The 18,790-nt window shown below is 49.5% G+C and overlaps 1 protein-coding gene across 4 annotated transcripts in view; it reads right to left on the bottom strand.

Moving 5' to 3' along the window:
- The window catches only part of DTX4 (deltex E3 ubiquitin ligase 4), a 52,541-nt gene that overhangs the window by 13,067 nt on the left and 20,684 nt on the right, over positions 1–18,790 (bottom strand). For all 4 annotated transcript variants that reach the window (XM_081239768.1, XM_081239769.1, XM_081239767.1 and 1 more), the window contains 5 exons: positions 14,269–14,992; positions 7,705–7,766; positions 7,191–7,352; positions 4,667–4,728; positions 3,589–3,741 (listed from right to left, as the gene is read on the bottom strand). In XM_081239768.1, the coding sequence (XP_081095894.1) occupies positions 3,589–3,741; positions 4,667–4,728; positions 7,191–7,352; positions 7,705–7,766; positions 14,269–14,885 (1,056 nt within the window). In that variant the 5' untranslated portion in view covers positions 14,886–14,992. The remainder of the gene's footprint in view (positions 1–3,588; positions 3,742–4,666; positions 4,729–7,190; positions 7,353–7,704; positions 7,767–14,268; positions 14,993–18,790) is intronic.

The following is an 18,790-nucleotide window of genomic DNA, read 5'->3' as shown; positions in this document are numbered from 1 at the left end:
AAAATTTCACAATTTGTATGGAAACACAAAAGACCCCGAATAGCCAAAGCAATCTTGAGAACGAAAAATGGAGCTGGAGGAATCAGGCTCCCTGACTTCAGACTATACTACAAAGCTACAGTAATCAAGACAGTATGGTACTGGCACAAAAACAGAAAGATAGATCAATGGAACAGGATAGAAAGCCCAGAGATAAACCCACAGACATATGGTCACCTTATCTTTGATAAAGGAGGCAGGAATGTACAGTGGAGAAAGGACAGTCTCTTCAATAAGTGGTGCTGGGACAACTGGATAGGGACATGTAAAAGTATGAGATTAGATCACTCCCTAACACCATACACAAAAATAAGCTCAAAATGGATTAAAGACCTAAATGTAAGGCCAGACACTATCAAACTCTTAGAGGAAAACATAGGCAGAACACTCTATGACATAAATCACAGCAAGATCCTTTTTGACCCACCTCCTACAGAAATGGAAATAAAGACAAAAATAAACACATGGGACCTAATGAAACTTAAAAGCTTTTGCACAGCAAAGGAAACCATAAACAAGACCAAAAGACAACCCTCAGAATGGGAGAAAATATTTGCAAATGAAGCAACTGACAAAGGATTAATCTCCAAAATTTATAAGCAGCTCATTCAGCTCAATAACAAAAAAACAAACAACCCAATCCAAAAATGGGCAGAAGACCTAAATAGACATTTCTCCACAGAAGATATACAGACTGCCAACAAACACATGAAAGGATGCTCAACATCTTTACTCACTAGAGAAATGCAAATCAAAACTACAATGAGATATCATCTCACACCAGTCAGAATGGCCATCATCAAGAAATCTAGAAACAATAAATGCTGGAGAGGGTGTGGAAAAAAGGGAACACTCTTGCACTGCTGGTGGGAATGTGAATTGGTACAGCCACTATGGAGAACGGTATGGAGGTTCCTTAAAAAACTACAAATAGAACTACCATATGACCCAGCAATCCCACTACTGGGCATATATCCTGAGAAAACCATAATTCAAAAAGAGACATGTACCAAAATGTTCATAGCAGCCCTATTTACAATAGCCTGGAGATGGAAACAACCTAAGTGTCCATCATCGGATGAATGGATAAAGAAGATGTGGCACATATATACAATGGAATATTACTCAGCCATAAAAAGAAACGAAATTGAGCTATTTGTAGTGAGGTGGATAGACCTAGAGCTTGTCATACAGAGTGAAGTAAGTCAGAAAGAGAAAGACAAATACTGTATGCTGACACATATATATGGAATTTAAGGGAAAAAAATGTCATGAAGAACATAGGGGTAGGACAGGAATAAAGACACAGACCTACTAGAGAATGGACTTGAGGATATGGGGAGGGGGAAGGGTAAGCTGTGACAAAGTGAAAGAGCGGCATGGACATATATACACTACCAAACGTAAGGTAGATAGCTAGTGGGAAGCAGCCGCATAGCACAGGGAGATCAGCTCGGTGCTTTGTGACCGCCTGGAGGGGTGGGATAGGGAGGGTGGGAGGGAGACGCAAAAGGGAGGGGATATGGGAACATATGTATATGTATAACTGATTAAATTTGTTATAAAGCAAAAAGTAAATAAAAAATAAAATAAAAAAATAAGAGGAGGAAAATTCCACACCAACCCCATGCTCCATGCTAAGGGACATGTAAGGGAGACCCCATCCTTCATAAGGAGACCGGGCTTTGCCCTGCATCTCAGGACTCTGATGGGGGGATGGTGGGGGACTCTGGGTACAGTGACGTGAGGGGTCATGGTTTCACAGCAGGACCTGGTGGCGTGTCTTCTGGAGGGATAGGAGGAGAGCTTGGGAGAGAGCCTGGACAGTAAATCCTGTTCCCAGCTTGAAAAAAGAAAGGGAGGGAGGAGAAGGAAAGCGTGGGCAGGGAACAGCGTGTGTACAAAGTGCTGTGACACAGCGGGGACCAGAGCTCTCCAGGACATCCAGATCTCCTCGGGGAAGACTGGGATCCTCTGCAGGGCTATTTAAGGACGTTTCCATTCAAACTCTACTCATTTAAAGGAACAGCTTGGATTCAGGGCAATGGAAGTTACTCCGTGTGATCAAAGGATGGGAATCCAAGGCCAGGGTCCCACTCTCTGTTCTGGCCTTAACTTGCTTCATGACCTTGGATGAATCACTCCATCCAATAAATTCTCTCTGGACCTTTTCAGCCCTCTTCTCTGTAAAGAAGATAAAAACTGCATGCTTCAAAGTATTAGTGCAAAAGAGAATAAAGGATAGTGTCTTCAACATTTTTGAAGCACCATGGAAATAAACGCAAGAATACTAGATTATTCTTGAATACAGTTATCAAAAAAGGGAATAAATGTTCTAAGAAACCTCTTTAAACCCAAAATAACCTCCTCAAATGCCAAATCCTGATGAAACCTTTTTTCTTAGGGTCAGGAAATTGGGCAAGGGATACAGACACGCATCGTTCACAAATAATTGAGCTCTCTGAGACAGAGAAAGATCCCAAGATTGGCACTTTGGGAATTTCAACCACAGGGCTATATTAGGATGAAGGGAAAAAACATACAGCCATAATACAAAAGAGATACTAATTTGAATAACAATGCTAACAGCACCCTATGTTTTATCTCCATTTTCCAGATGGAAAATGAAATGTCCGCGAGGTTGAAAATCTTGCCCAAGGTCATTTGGCTACTAAGCCAGGGTTTGAGCTTAGGTCTGCTGCCTTTACTCTTTTCCCACAGCAAGAGAAGTACAGAGCAGCCTCTGAAAGCCAAACATCTTTTTGGATGAATAAGAGGTTGGAGGATATCACAAAAATCTCAGACTCTGACGCAATCCAAGCTGGGCCTGGAGAAATGAGTAGAATTCAAATTCATGCAGATGGGAAATGAAGGTTATTCCAGGCATGGGAGAGAACATGAGAAAACTCAATGGCTTAGGCATTGTAAGGAGAGAGTTATCATCTGAGGACACTCCCAGATTCCTGGAAACCAGCTCTAATGGTGGAATACCACTCCTCTGTCATTAATGGACAAGACAAGCATCACAGACAGCCTTCCCCTCCTCTAACAGTAGGACCCTAAGGGACTTCCAGTTATACTTTCACAAAATCTTTAGTGCTTTGGAAGGGGCAGTGAAAGGTGTTTTGAAATTGTCCACCGAAAATGAATTGTAACTGAAAATCACTAGCCCTGGGAGAAGGAAGGGTGATAGGAAATCCATCCATGCCAGTATGAGTGGACACTAACCACTGGCCCATCATCATGGACCACTCCCCCTCGGGACACTCAGGGACAGAAGTCTACACCTTTCGGACCACCACTCGGTGTGGATACAGGGGGAGAGTTGGGTAGCGTAGACCAAAAGGAAGGTAAAGACAGATTTTACCAACATCATAATTTCGTGGAAACTGATCCTGCTGAGAACAGCCAAGTTCATCACCCCTGCTGCCCTGGGATGCCTTTGAGACTCCCCGAAACCACCTGCGTGCCACTCCAATAAGGCCTCCATGCTCTTGCACCCCAGGGCCCACGTGGGAGGTAGCAGCAGCCCCACGGGCTGGCACTAACCTTGTTGCCGTTGTTGTACATGGCGACCAGGCAGTAGACGTGGTAGATGTGGCCGCATCTGGACAGCTTACCCACTAGGTCAGGCTTGACCGTGGGCTGTGGACCCTTGTAGCCCGAGGGGGCCGTGAGGCGCTCCATACAGATGGTGCAGTCCTGGGGGAGGGAGGAGACAGAGGAAAGAGGACATCAGCTCTCAATCAGCCTAGGAGCCCAAAGCATCTCCAAGGCGGCTCCCGCGTGATCTCAGAGGTCAGGTGAGCGATTTCTTCTCCTCTTCTAGAAAGCCCACAAACCAGGGTAAACATGCCTTTGGGAATCTAAATAGAATGCTGCCTTGCTTTGTGCAACAGAGAAATTCCTGAAATAATTCCTGGCGGTGGTACATGTTCATTTAGGCTGGCCAACAGAATGATAACCTCCTTGGGGGCTGTGACCGACCGTCCTTCCTTGGTACCCTTCAGTGGCTTGTGGAGGAAACCAATGCTTGCTGACAGACTCACCGACAAGCTTTATTTAAGTGGAACGTCTGTAAAGGAATTGTATTTGAAGTGTCCTGGAGAGGCTGCTCTTTAAATAAGTCTGCAACAGGATTTCTCTACCTTGGCACCATTGACATTTGGGGCTGGATAATTCTTTGCTGTGGGTGCTGTCCTGGGCCTTCCTGGGCATTGTAGGGTGTTTAGTAGCATCCTTGGCCTTTGTCTACTAGATACTATCAGCATCCCCTCTCCCCTCCAGTCATGTAAAATCACCTCTGGTTGAGAATTGCTGATGCACATCAAGCCCATTTTAAAGTCAGTACCCATAGCTTATCATACTGCCTTTCTTAAATTCAGACTCTCATGTTAAGGCAGTTTAGAATCAGTCAGCAGTTTGCTAAATGGGGAGGTGGGGGAGGTTAAGCTGCAGCCGTTGCTCAGGACCATGAACCTGGGAGCCTGGGCGTCCGCTCTGACCAGCTCTGCACCAGTCAGGACTTAGAAAGCAGCTCCTGCCGCAACCTGCGGAAAACTCTAGCAGAGGAGATGCTTGCGGGTGACGGAGAAGGTGAACCCCGTCCTGTCTCCCCTGCAGTTACCTCATCTGGTGGATGCCGGACTTTCTGCAGATACTTCTTCAGCACTTCTTCTGGGGTTTTACCTGTGGGGACAAGATATTCAGTGAGCCACCAAGACAAGCTGGATGTGCCAGAGAGAGGGGAGTTGTTAGCCAGGCTCAAAGCAGAAAGGCAAACAATTCATTGCGCAATTGGATTTAAGAACTGAAAGGGAACAGAGTGGTAGAAGATGGAGGGAGGTGGTCTGAGGAGGTGGGAGGTGTTCACATCTGCCTTTATCTCCTTGGGTCACTTCCCTGACAGCCCCCTGCCTAATTTCAACAAACCCACTTTTTAACTGACAGAGGTTGAGTGGGTTTCTCTTCCACATCGTCGAAGAGCCTGGACCCACCCAAATGATGCAATGAGATGACAAATGAAAGCACTCTGCATTGCAGCTCTATTTACAATAGCCCGGAGATGGAAACAACCTAAGTGTCCGTCATCGGATGAATGGATAAAGAAGATGTGGCACATATATACAATGGAATATTACTCAGCCATAAAAAGAAACGAAATTGAGCTATTTGTAATGAGGTGGATGGACCTAGAGTCTGTCACACAGAGTGAAGTAAGTCAGAAAGTGAAAGACAAATACCATATGCTAACACGTATATGTGGAATTTAAGGGAAAAAAAAAGGTCATGAAGAACCTAGGGGTAAGACAGGAATAAAGACACAGACGTAGAGAATGGACTTGAGGATATGGGGAGGGGGAAGGGTAAGCTGGGACAAAGCGAGAGAGTGGCATGGACATATATACACCACCAAACGTAAAATAGATAGCTAGTGGGAAGCAGCCACATAGCACAGGGAGACCAGCACGGTGCTTTGTGACCGCCTAGAGGGGTGAGATAGGGAGGGTGGGAGGGAGGGAGATGCAAGAGGGAAGAGATATGGGGATATATGTATATGTATAACTGATTCACTTTGTTATAAAGCAGAAACTAACACACCATTGTAAAGCAATTATACTCCAATAAAGATGTAAAAAAAGAAAAGAAAGTACTCTGTAAACTGTTACACATTTAAAAGCATTAGGTAGGCTTACGGCATTCCTTTTACAATGTGCTAAGTACTGTCTCAATTGGTAATGTGGAGTCAAAGTGCTATTATTTTTATGGGAAACCAGGAATTTATGACCACAGCTTCAGGACGGTCTTCTTCTTCGGCTGTTGATGGGATGATGGCTGCCAGCAGAGGTAGCCCAGCAGTAGGGAAAGGGTGATGCTCTGGGAAGCAATCACCTGACAGGTGCATTGACTCTGGAATTTTGGGGAGGGGGGGGGAACAGGACCCCTAAGTGGCAGCCTAGCCTAAAGGCAAGGGATGGGATGATACGGACTCACAAAGAGGCATAGAAATTTGAAAAAAGGGTCAGTGCCTCCTTAGGTGACCTTCTTAACTTCTCTAAGCTTCTGTTTTCTCACCTAGGAAATGGGCAAGAGCAACCACTAGCACCTGCTGAGAGTGATGCTTTGACAATTAAATGAGCTAATGGATGTACAGTTCTTTGGCACTTTACCTGCTAAGAGCCTGGTATATGCTATTAATAATAACAGGAAGAGTGGGAAAGTGCAAAATCCTGCTGTTTCCTATGAGACTACAAGCAAGGCAATCAAGTTTATTTAAGCAGAGAGATTCTGATAGACTGGAAAAGTAGGACAGGGTTTGAGGAAGTGGATCCTGCAACGTTCAAAAGCTGGGATGCAGGCCCTTCCTTCCCACTGCCCTGCTTCTCTTAGAAGAATCAAGCTTCTATTAACTGAAAGCCTATTGCTTGCCGGGCTAAGTCACAATATACATATGATCCCATTGAAACTTCATAACAAGTTTGCAAGGTGGGGACTTAGGGGTGACGGTGAAATCATTTAACAACCAATACCAGAGACTAGAAAGACCAGCCACAGAGCTGAAGTGGGGTCCTTGGTGCCCTGATAAGCACAGGTATTTGACCTCCTAGTTGTAGGATGTGAAAAGGGAGGATGGAGCTCCTAAAGGGGAGTTCGAGGGGCCAGACCATCTGGAGTCTCCAGAGGGACAAGAGACAGTGGTTATTTCCCCAGTGACGTGGATGCATTACAGGACATACCTGCCGGGTACCGGTTGTGCCCATTGTAAAGGTGAGAAAATAAGAGACTGGGGTCACAAGACTGCAAGGGACAAAGTTGGGATATGAGTCAAGTCTGTTTGGGTTCCAATGTCAAAGTGATCTTTCTCTCTAATGTATTGATATTTTATCTGTGTCACGCATCCTATTTTTATGTGTCTATATTTTGGGGCTGCATTTTTATATTTCTCAAGGTGTCTCCATCTGATCCATACCTCATCCATTTTGGTGTAATCATCAGAACAGGTACCAGGTAGGCCCATTTAGCAGATGCAGAAATTAAGGCACAGAGGGTGAAGGCATGGGTGTGACCCTCAGTGGTGGAGGCAGAGCCAGAGCTGGGAGCCAAGTCTGTGACCTCCCCGCCAGGACCCCTTTCGATAAAGAGGCCAATACCTTTCTTGGCTTGTTTCTTGGTGGTCTTGCGGCTTGTGTTGGAAACCCCTGGGATGGATTTTATTTCGCTCTTGCTGACGGGGGGTGGGTGGAGGACCAGCTTTGGTGGCCTGGTGAGACACACAGGCAGCCCTGCCGCACTCATGAGGATCCCAGTGATTCCTGGAAGGGCAAGAGCATGAGAGAAGAAGGACTGGAAAGTCAGCCCCCCAAACCCCCACCCAACTCCCCCCTCCCCAGTAACCTACGCACCTCCTTTCCACCGGCGCTCTCATAACTCATGGATTCTCTACGTAGCCTCTACTTTTCTTGGAAACATCCATTCCCTCATTTTCAACAGCAAGCTTTGCTTTTCACAATCAATTCTTCCCAAACTCTTCCTGCCCTTCCAACCCAACTCCTCACATCCTCATTTGTCTTAATCAACATCCGAATTCTCTCTCTTTTTACAAATGCTCACTATACCTATTTCATTGCTTTTGTTTTTCTACCTTCAGCCGGGGGCTGCTCTTACCTGCCAAGGCAGGGTTGACAGGACTGGACCCACTTAGGTTCTTCACTGGGACGGTGGGGACCCTGAAGAAAGAAAGAGCAGACACATCATGCTTTTGACAAGTGGGACAAAATGGACCAGTGGTGGGGACCCCAAAATTTCACCCACCGAGGGGTTCCCCTTTCTTACAGGAAATACTTATTCCTACTAAAAATGCAGTTAAGTTCTTAGCCCCTCAGCCAGAGCTGATACCTTCAAACCTTGTCAGTCCACACCATGCCTCCACTCAGAACCTCAAAACTCAGAATGGCTCCACAGTTCCCTCAGAGTCCCAGGAAGGCCTACACAGCTCTGCATGAGCTGCCAAAATCCCCCGCCCCAATCCCCCCAGCTCTTTGGCCTCTCCTCAAGTCACTCGCCTCTTTACTGCACTCTAGCTGTTCCTCTTACTGGCCAAGAACACTCCCGCCTCAGAGCCTTTGCATAGGCTGTTCCCTCTACCTGAAATGCTGTTCCACCTGACAGCTACTTGGTGCCCTCCTACAACTTCTTCAGCCTTGGCTCAAATGTTCCCTTCTCAGCAATGTTCCTGAGGCCATCTTATTTAATACTGCTACCCACCCCTCCATCCCACCCTGAGACCCGCCCCCCCAAGCCCTCTTACCCTGGTCTTATTTTTTCCCGCCACGTCCCATGGTTTGTGGGATCTTAGTTCCCCAACCAGGGATTGAACCTGGGCCCAGGGCAGTGAAAGTGCTGAGTCCTAACCCGTGGACCGCCAGGGAATTCCCACGTATGATCTTTGAAAATAAGTTGCTGCTTCTTATCTTCCCTCCTAAAATCTAAGCTCTACCAGGGCAAATATCTTTGTCTGTTTCATTCAGAGCCCGACACTGGTAGGCATTCAACAAATATTGGTTGAAGAAATGAAAAAAACATAAAGAAGCAAGTTCAGACTTGGGTGTACAGTCACCTCAGAAGCTTTTGAAAAGGCAAAGCCCCTTGCCTGCCTCAGCAGCTCTACCTGTGGGCCAAGAGAATCTGCATTTTTACAAGCTTCTGCTGAGAGGAAGCAGAGGCAGCTGATCCCTAGCCTAACATTTGGAAACCATTGCTCTAACAGTTGTCACTTCTCCTTTTGCCTGAGAAACATAAATATCAGGCAAGGCCTCCTCCCTTTTCTGTCCTTCTCCCCAGCAACTTGAGCCGGGATGGACAGAAGACAGTACAGCTGCCTGGGAAAGTCGAGGCCTCCCACGGTGCTGAGTAGAAAAATATGAGGCACATGGGGCTGGGTCTTGCACCATCCCCCTTGCCACCCAGGCCTCCACAGCTGGGTTTGGAAGGGGATGTGGGCTTGGAGAGCCCGAGGGACTGGGTCACCGATGACTCCAGGAACCAGAGTTTCTGCTATGGGAGTAGGGTGGTGCTGGGACAGTAGGGGAAGGGGAAAGAGCACGTGTTTACTTTTTATTAATTTATTTGTCCATTCATACTGAGCCCACTTTGTGTTGGATACACTGCTGGATGCCAGGGACACAGCAGTGAACAAGACAGCCCACAGCCCTTCATCCATGTGTTAAAAACGCTAACAAGAGTAGAGTCGGGCACTTAATCCCAGGCACCATTCTACTTGCTCACAGTATATACATCCATCTAACCCTTCCAACAACCTATGCGAGAAGTGTTATTATTATTAACTCCGTTTTAATAGGCAGGGAAGGTGAGACACAGAGAGGTTAAGCAAACTTGACGCAAGTCACACGGCGAAGGATTTGAACCCAGGAAATCTGTCTCCGGAGCCCATTGTTTTAGCCACTCACTAGGCTGTGCTCTAGTGTCTGTGTAATCCTCATAACACCCCATGCTGCAGACAGAAGACACGAAGCTTCAGGTTTAAGCAATGAACCCACAACTCAGAGGGGAGGTTGGAAGGTCACTTCAAGGCTGAGCACTGGGTTTGTCTGTCCCCCACATGCCCGGAAGGATGGGTGCTTGCCTGGCCACGCTGAGTCTTCTGGGGCCGCTGTCCTTTCCCAGGGATGATGACGTGTGCACCAGGGTTGTGAGAAGGATGTGGAAATAACAAATGTGGGTGTGTTTGTGTCTCAACAGGCCACCAAAGGCTACTTGTCTTCAGAAACTGTCCCCAGGATAAATCAAATCCCGATGGGACGAGGTGAAAGCTGAATTCAACACAAAAGAAAGACACCAAGAAAAAGAGGCACAGACTTGATTCCCGACCCTGTAACCTGCCCCACGGGGCCAGGCATGCTAGAGTGGATCGGGGGGGGGGGTGGGGGTCAGAGAAATCAGCTTAAAGACCCAGTCCTGCCAGTCACCATGTCCATCAACTTTTCTGAGCCTCAATTTCCTTATCTGTAAAGCTGTGAAAGTCTTGGGTTAGAAGCTGCCAAGGAGACTTCCTGATGATTTCCCACCCCAGTACCTGGGGACCCAGGGTGTAGTCTCTGCCCTGGGTCTCCCACCTGGGGCTGATTCTCCTCCCGCCTCTCTCTGGGGAGGTGGGGTGGGCAGGGTCCCTCCTCTGCGCCTGCTCTCTGGATCCACACCAGGGGGCAGTGGGAGCCACCCAGCTCAGCACCTGCCTTCCCCCCTCACCATCTCCAAGGCCCCCACTTCAGCTGATAGTGTAGCTGTGATCTGGGTGACAAAAGCCACCTTTGTTCCCACAAACTGGACTGGCTGGTTTCCACACCCAACCTGGTTAACCAGGAAATAGTCCAATCCCCAGAGCGTACATCCCAGGCAGCCCGAGCACTCAGGGCTGGGGGCAAGGTCTGGGGAGAGGGAGGGTGTGCTGGTGAATACTGAGGAACAGGTAGGTGTCCCTGCCATGCCAGGAAAGGGACAACATGGTGGAAGGGCTTGTCAGGAGGCTCCGGATGGTGGCAGCAGGGATTGGGGAAGAGGGGATATTTGCTTATGAAATACAGAAGGGTCCAGCGGAAGGGGCCCTGCAAGGGCGTCAGGCTATCTGCTTCTAGCGCAGCTCTGCACCGACTTTGTGCCTTTGGGAAAACCGTGCAGCCTCTCTGCCATTCATGACCGCACCTGAGTGACCACGCAGTAAACAGGGCACCCTCAATCTCTGTCCCTGGGTTCCCAGGGAGGATTTAGGATCCAGGTTGAAAACTTTGTAAATAGCCAAGCCCTATGCAAATGTGGGTGATTGTTTACATTTTTTGGTTCCCAAAGGTAAGAGGAAGTTGGGCTTGATATAAAGCCTTTTCCTGCGTAATATTCCAATTTTCTCAGATTTTTGAGGATGTCAGGTGTAAAGTACTAATACAAAGTTGAGTGCTGGGCAGATTGTTGAGCTGGCAACACTTGATCACCCTTCCCCCACCGTTATTCGTTAAAATGAAAACCAAGGAGAACAGCCTGTATGGTCCACACCGGTCACACCCTGTCGGGGCCCCCAGGGTTATAGATGCCTGAGTCCTTTTTCTAGAGATCAGCAACCCAAAGGCAGGTGAGCATTCACATCCTGCAGGCAACTCAGCTCAGCAAAAGCTGCCTGACCCAACTTCTTGCTGGCCAGTCAGCAGACACCCCCTGCCCCCCATGCTGTGGGGAAGTTCCCAGTTATGCAGGGTGCACGTTTTAATTTCTGTCTCTAACATACAAAACTAAGAAAAGAGAAGAGCTGGCAAGGTGGCAGGGGAAGGGGGTTGATGAGGGGAGAATAGCTCTGCAGATACCATGGTAAGAAGTGCTTTTCTGGGAGTTATGAGCCAACCCAGGAATCCTCAGCGGAACAATGGTCTTGTCTCTCCAGCAACCGAGGTCTCGCTGGAGATAGAGAAGCCTCCGTTCTGGAAAAGAGGGCCAGAGGGGTGACTCCCGCCCTCCTCAGCACAGCCCTCTCCTCTTTAGAAACCCCCTGCTTGTGTCTCTGAATAATTCACAGGATCTTTTGTTCCCCCCAAACCCTTCTCTCCATCCCACCTCTCCCGCCCTCCCTGGTCTTCCTCTTTTCCGTGGGAAAGTTACTGGAAGAGGTCATGGGCAGAGAGGGGAGGGGGAAGGGGCCGTTGGACGACAGAAGGTCGATGGCAATGGCAGACAAAGGGAATAAACACGCTAATTAAATGGCCAAGAAAGACTGGAGGAGAAGATGGTAGTGGGGGTGAGGGAGGTGGGAAGAGGTGAAAAGGAGAGGGCTGGAAGACAGAGAGGGTAGGGAGGGGCCTCCCTTGTCAGGAAAACAGAGCAGAGAAAAAAAACAACTTGTTTCTATAGCCCTTTTGAAATTGCACTGCCCAGACCTCCGCCCTATTCTGCTGCTGGATTCTATTGGCAGGCAGATACTCAAGCAGAGAGATAAAGAGCTGCCGACTCCTTCACTGACATTTAAAGCGATCTGGGGTTCCTTTCCCTCAAGTATGGCATGGGGTCACTTGGCTTTTGTGTAGGGCGCCAGAAAAGAAGTAGGGTGTTAGATTCGGCTCAGCTCTGACTTCAGTAACTACAGAGCACGTAGATACTGTTCGTAATAATAATAGCAGCTAATACTGAAAAGACTCTTATTATGTGCCAAGCACTGTAGTAAATCCACACTGAATATTTCATTTAGTCCTCATGACAAACCCTATAAGCAAGGTACTATTCCTATCCCCATTTTACAGATGAGTAAACTGAAGATAGAGGACGCAAAACTTGCCCCAAGTTACACAGCCATAAACTTGGGTTCCAGCCCAGCCAGTCAGATTCTGAAGACCGTGTTCTTACCCACTATAGGAGCCTCCCTCTGCCATGCCAGCAGTCACCCTGGAACTCCGTTAGAGGCCCTGGGATGCTGCTGTACGCCAGTGTGGAGAAATTGAGCAGCGGCATTTGTGCGAGTACCCCTTCCCCTCTGCCAAATACTTCTGCAGGCTCAGAGGAAGTCATGAAAATCCCAGGCATCTGACTAGCATCTGACCATTTATAAATTGCCTTCGAATACAACGAGGAGCTGGGCTTTGGCCAAAAGAGCAGCCGACTAGGAGACGAAAATCTAGGTTCCAGCTCCCACTCTATAACACGTGGGCTGTGCATCTCTCCTTGGGGAGTTCATTCCTAGCTGAGTGCCCATGCCCGACACTCGCATCACGGTGTAAGGTCATGAGTTAATGCCAGCGAGTGCATAGGGTCAGCTGTTAAGGGGTGACTGCTCTTAGCTGAGGTTTTGACACTGACTCCAAGGGGTAGGCAATGCAAGCCTGATGATCCCCATTCCACACAGGGGGAACATGGACCTTGCAAAGATTCCATGCCTCACCCAGTGGCAGAGGCAGGAGTAAAGGCCCGGCCTCACGGTCTGCAATCTACCCTCCTTCCTGTCTCCTCCCGGCGCTGGGCCTCTATGTGCAGAGATCTTCCTCTGGGCAGCCTGACCTTCACACTCTTGTGTCCAACCTACCTCTGAACCATCCCGAATGTCTGGGCTTGGGTGGCAGGCAGGGCCAGGCTCCTCCAGAGAAAGGGAAGACTGGACAGATATAAGAGGCCAATCTCACAAGAAATCAGGGGCTGGCAGGCAAAGGCTACGGGTATCACATGGACCTGCATCTCTCCCATTTTATGATCAGGAAGACCAAGAGGATGATAAAAAGCAGTCATAACAGAATCTACAACATCCCCAAGTTGTCACAGGAATGACTGAGAACTGCCTGGGAGGTAGTAAGTACTCATTAAACACGGGCTGTTATTCCAAGCTGGAGGCACCAGAGGAAAGGGACTAACCCTCACTTGGCACCTACTGTATGCTGGACACCGTGGTATGTGATTGACAGGGAACCAGCATGGCTGAGCGGGGAAGAGTCTGGGCTCAGACTTCCTGAAGTCTGAATCCCGTTCTCTGCTGATGACTAGGTATGTGCCTTGGAGCGAGTGAAACTCTCATGTCTTCAAGGGTAAAATGGGATCAAAAATGCCTACTCCAGGGGCTTCCCTGGTGGCGCAGTGGTTGAGAGTCCGCCTGCCGATGCAGGGGACACGGGTTCGCGCCCCGGTCTGGGAAGATCCCACCTGCCGCGGAGCGGCTGGGCCCGTGAGCCATGGCCGCTGAGCCTGCGCACCCGGAGCCTGTGCTCCGCAACGGGAGAGGCCACAACAGTGAGAGGCCCGCGTACCGCAAAAAGAATATAAGCCTACTCCATAGACTTGTTATAAGGATTAAAGCCCCCAAACTAGAACATGGTGGGAGCCCATGAATGTTGCCTGCTATTTCTTGGTAGGTATCGCCTCCCTTAATGCTCACTGCAACCCTAACATGAATATCATGGCCAGCATTTACAGATGAGGAAGTTGGGGCTCTGTGATGTTGCGGATCCGCCCCTATCACAGGGCTAGGAAGAGGCAAAGTCTCCATTAGAATCCAGATCTGCTGGATCCCAAAGGCCACATCCTTGCTTACCCACCACACCGTGCTGCCTTCCACCTGCAGCCAGGGGGTCAGGTGAAGACGAGGAGGAGCTTAAGCCTTGGCAGCCCTTCCTTCATCTCTGACCCGGCTGATCAGTGACGTCTGATGCCCCTGATCAGCTGATGCTCAGAGGCAGCCGTGGAAGCACCTACCCGGAGGCGATCAGCACCCGGGACTGGGCTATGGCCAGTCGCTGCAGGTTGGTCCGATTCAAGGTCGCCAGGGCCACCCTTCCGGTCTTGCCATTGGCTCCCGGGGGACTAGTAGGGGAGCTCGCATTCGCCCCTGCCGGCGTGCTGGAGGCTTGTCGCCGGATCGCCTGTGATGGGACCGTCTTCACCGGGCCTCGGATGGTGCCCGTGCTGTCTAGTGGCTTGGCCCCGGGGCCTGCTGGGGGAGGCACCTTGACCACTCCAGACTCGGGCATGTTCTTGCGGGCAGCCGGGGGCTGCAGGGGTCCAGCGCTCCCAATGGCCACCGCGGCCTTGACGCTCATCACCAGGACGCACTGCGGGCAGGAGCAGGGCGCGGCGGGGGGCGCGGCGGCAGGCCCGGGGCTGGCAGGCCAGGACTGGGCCTTGGGCAAGGTGCCAGTGACCATGGGGTAGATAAGATCTAGCCGCCGGCGGACGCGGCGCTGGCGCTGGGTCTGCCGGTTGATCTGGCCCATGGTGCTGAAGTCAATGACGTAGCTGAAGCCGATGGAAGTGAGGTCGATCCAGGGGTGCTGCTTCTCGTAGGCGTGCTGGATGGTGATGCCCACTTCCATGTCGTAGGGCGTCCAAGAACCATTGTCGTTCTCCCACTCCCACACCACGCCCTTCCCGGGGGCCGAGGTCGGGTCGTAGTACTTGCGGCGAACTGGACGGAGGGTCCCTGCCAGAGTGGGACAGAGGAGAGGATCAGGGTCACCAAGGGATGAAACTGGATTGTGTTACGTTAATAGGCAGACATTAAACGAGGCCTACAGTGTGCCGGCACTGGGCTGCCTGTTGAGATATCAGCTTTGAATGAGGCTCACTCCTGTCACTTTGAAGTCCAGCAGTCACAGGGGGGTGAAAGCAGATGAGTTACACGGGGAAGGATGTGGGAGATGGTACAGGGACCAGAAAGAGCACTTCCTGGTTTGGAGTCGGGAGACCTTAGTTTGCAGCCAAATTTGATCACTTAATGTAACACCCCACAACCTTCTTTTCTCCCCCAAGAAACAAGATGATAATTCCTTTGCCGAGTTTTTGTGAAATTAAACGTGGCTCACTCACTCAACGAATATGCATTTGTCTGTGGCAGGACCTGGATTTCTCACGCGCCCTGTAATTTGCAATAAGGTATGTAAAGCCCTTGACACATGCTAGGTGCTGAGAAATATCATTTCCCTTCTTCCTTGATTCTCCAAATGCCTCAGCCCCGAAGGCTACAGAGGAAATGAACACAGGGTCATGGGACCCTAGAGGATAGAGGAAGACTCTGCCCCCACCCAGGAAGGCTGCCCAGGGCTGGGGGCGATGGCTGGCTCTCTGGACTTCTTTGGGTGTGGTAAAAAATAAATAAATAAAAGGTCAGGTTGAAAGAACTCTCTCATATTTCCCAGCATTAAGTCTTATATCAACAACTGCAAGAGTGATCATAAGAATAACTTTCTATTTATCTAACGTCTTTCCCCCACACACACCAGAAGCTCAACCCTCCTAAAGATAGGAGAGTCTCAATTTCGATAGTCTCACAGTGGGTGGGATGGAGGCGGTGAGGGCAGGGAGGAGATTAGGGTTTGTTGCAGGGGAATAGGACAGCAGAAACGAACCTGCAGGACTGTCAGGGAAGACTAAGCCTGTAACTGTTGCCTCTTTCTCCTTTATCTACCGGAACCTTGAATTCAGATCCATGCCCAACCAGGGCTCATTTCGTGGATATTAACATCAAGGCTGAAGATGCCTGGTTCAAGGCCGGGTAGGGAGACTGGGGAGAGCTCCAAGGATGCTGGAATCTCTGCATCCGTCAGCTTAAGCTCTATCCATCAAAGTGGTGGGAAAAGGCTCCCCTTCCCTGGCCTCTGACCCACCCCCTCCTCCAACCCAGAGGGAGACACCAAGGCTGGGGACAGAATCTCATTCAAGGGGGGAAGAAAAGGAACAATGACTATTCAGGCCTTTGCCAGGTCATAACCCCCCACCCTCCCCATCTCCAAGCCCCTTAATGACCCAAAACATCAACATTCAGAGGCAGGAGGGAGAAGCAGAACAATCCCCTCCCTATTCAGCGCCAGGAGGTCTGCTGGATGTGGGGGGAGCAGGAGAGGAGGAGGAGAGGAGGAAGAACGGGGTGGCCGGTGGGCTCCTGGTTTGCCGCCACTTCCTTCCTAAGGCGCCAGCTTGCTGGGGGACAAAGAGCACAGCCTTCGGATCCAACAGCAGAGCTTCCGTCCCTTCCAGCTGTGTGATTAAGCCTTAGTTTCCTCATCTGTTTGGGTCCTGGGTAGCTTCTTCAAAGGGTGGATTTGAGGATTAAATGCAGGAATGAATATAAATGCTAAGATAATACCTGTCACTTGGCAAGGGCTCAATAAGTTTGGTGATTATGATTGTAATTTATCTTCTATTGTATGTCTTAGCAAGATGGAGAAGTCACGGGGCAAGTTTAGTCCAGGGGATGTGAAGTGTGTGTGTGTGAGAGTGAGAGAGACAGAGACAGAGACAGAGACAGAGAGAGAAGAGGAGGGCCAGAGAGAGAGTTTAAACTCCCTCTTTGCACAATCTTTGTTACTTAGAAAACACCTTCAGCTATCCTATCTCATTTGATCTTCCTGGCAATCCTGTGAAACAATGTTTAAAGGTGAGGACATTAGGTTTAGAGAGCTTAAATGACACTATTTTATTCTCTCTCCAGGGTAGCAGGGACAAACAATGCACTTGACCAATTCTCATAAATGTGCTTAAAAGGCATTTTTCACAATGGTGGTATCAGTCCCAGCTATGCCTGGGAGTTGCCCCAGAACTTCTGGAAACTCTGCCCTGCCTCTTTCCAGGTTTATCCTCCTCTCTGCCCTGGACAGATGCCCCCCTTTCCTCCTGCATTCCCTCAGTGTTCCCTGACTCTCCACTGCCCCTACTATTCACCAGGTCCCGTCTATCAAAATGCCCTCCTTTGCTGTTTTGATCTACTGAAATTTTCCTTATCGTTCAGGTCCTATGCCATTTGCCATCCATTTCTTGAAATGCTCTCCTAGTCCTGGCTCCATCTTCAAGGAGTCTGGGGTGCACAGCTGCTTATGTCTGATGGGCACAAGCATCTTGGCACTTTTCATATCAGTGCCTAACGCAGAGTCGGCAGTAACGAGGGCTCCATAGACGTGCTGTGATGGGGTGAGGACTTCTGGCTACGTTGGCATTTGATCATTTATCCCATATTGCTGAGTATGCATTAGGTGCTGTGAGGAATGCAGATTCAGGCACGCCTGAAGCATCTCCCAGTCTAAAACAAGTGCCTGGTTATGAGGCAGAATATGCCACCAAAAAGGGTGTCAACGAATGCAATGTTAGCTGAAAAGGTAACCACAACCCCACTGTGCTTCAATCCCTTCCATGACTTCCTCGTAGGTCAAGACCAAGATGCTCTCCACCCACAGCCTCTGTGGTCTCCTGGAATCCTAATACACTCTGCCCACATTTCTGTCCCACTGGCCTCCTGCAGACTCTCGCCACTGCCTCTTCTCCTCTCTGGGCTGCTTCACAATCTTGGTCCCTCCCCTCACACACTCTGGCATCCTCCTGGCTACCCATCCTTCAGATTTCAGCTCACTTCCTCGAGGAAAGCTCTCTGGGTTGTCCGACCAGGTAAAACTCCTGCTCCTATATTTTACACTGTCTTGAGGTGCAGTTACACATTTATTTGTGTGATTCATTTGATGAATGTCCACCTACCTCATGGGACTCCCGATCTCATGAGGGTGGGCATCCAGGAGTTTGCTTATGGCTGTAGCCCCCATGCCTAGCGTGTCCTGAGGGCTCAATAAATATCCACTGAAGAAAGGAAGTAATCATAATTGGGAGAACATGTCAAGAAATGGAGAGCATAACAAAGAGCGCAGGGCCTGAATGAGAAGGAGAACTTCAACAGGTGGAAATGATGAAGAAGGGACTCTCAGCAGAAGGGACCTTGTGAACAGTTGGCGGGAGGGTGTCTAAGGGAATGCCTGAGAACAAAAGGCACGTCTGTTTGGCAGGAGTAGAGGAAAATATGGGCATACAGGAAGATAAACTTGGAAAGGTGTGTGAGAGCCAGGGCGTAGGTGGTCTGGACTGCCAGGCTGTGAGGGCTTTTATTTACAGGCCGCGAGGAACCAGTGAGGAGGTTTGTGACACAGAGAAGTGATGACACCAGAGCTGCTCCGTTTCTTAGTTCCAAATGAGAAGTAGTTGGGGGGGGGGGAAGGGGGAGGGTGCTGGCAGCAAAAATGAAAAGCAGGTGATAGACCAGAGGGACCCTACAGAGAGGTAATGGGTAGGACCTGACCACAAGTAGCTGAATGCATTCCAAGTGATCCAGGATCACGTGTTTTCGAATCTCCTGGGGAACAGACCAGCAACACCCTCCAGAACTGAGGGCCGGCATCCCTGGGAGCTGGGCCCGGGAATCTGCACGTGAACAACTGCAGAGTGTTCGTCACGTATGCTCAAG

The sequence above is a fragment of the Mesoplodon bidens genome (genome assembly GCF_964165515.1).
Source record: "Mesoplodon bidens genome assembly, chromosome: 7".
Lineage (NCBI taxonomy): Eukaryota > Metazoa > Chordata > Mammalia > Artiodactyla > Ziphiidae > Mesoplodon > Mesoplodon bidens.
This window is presented reverse-complemented; position numbering and strand designations above follow the sequence as displayed.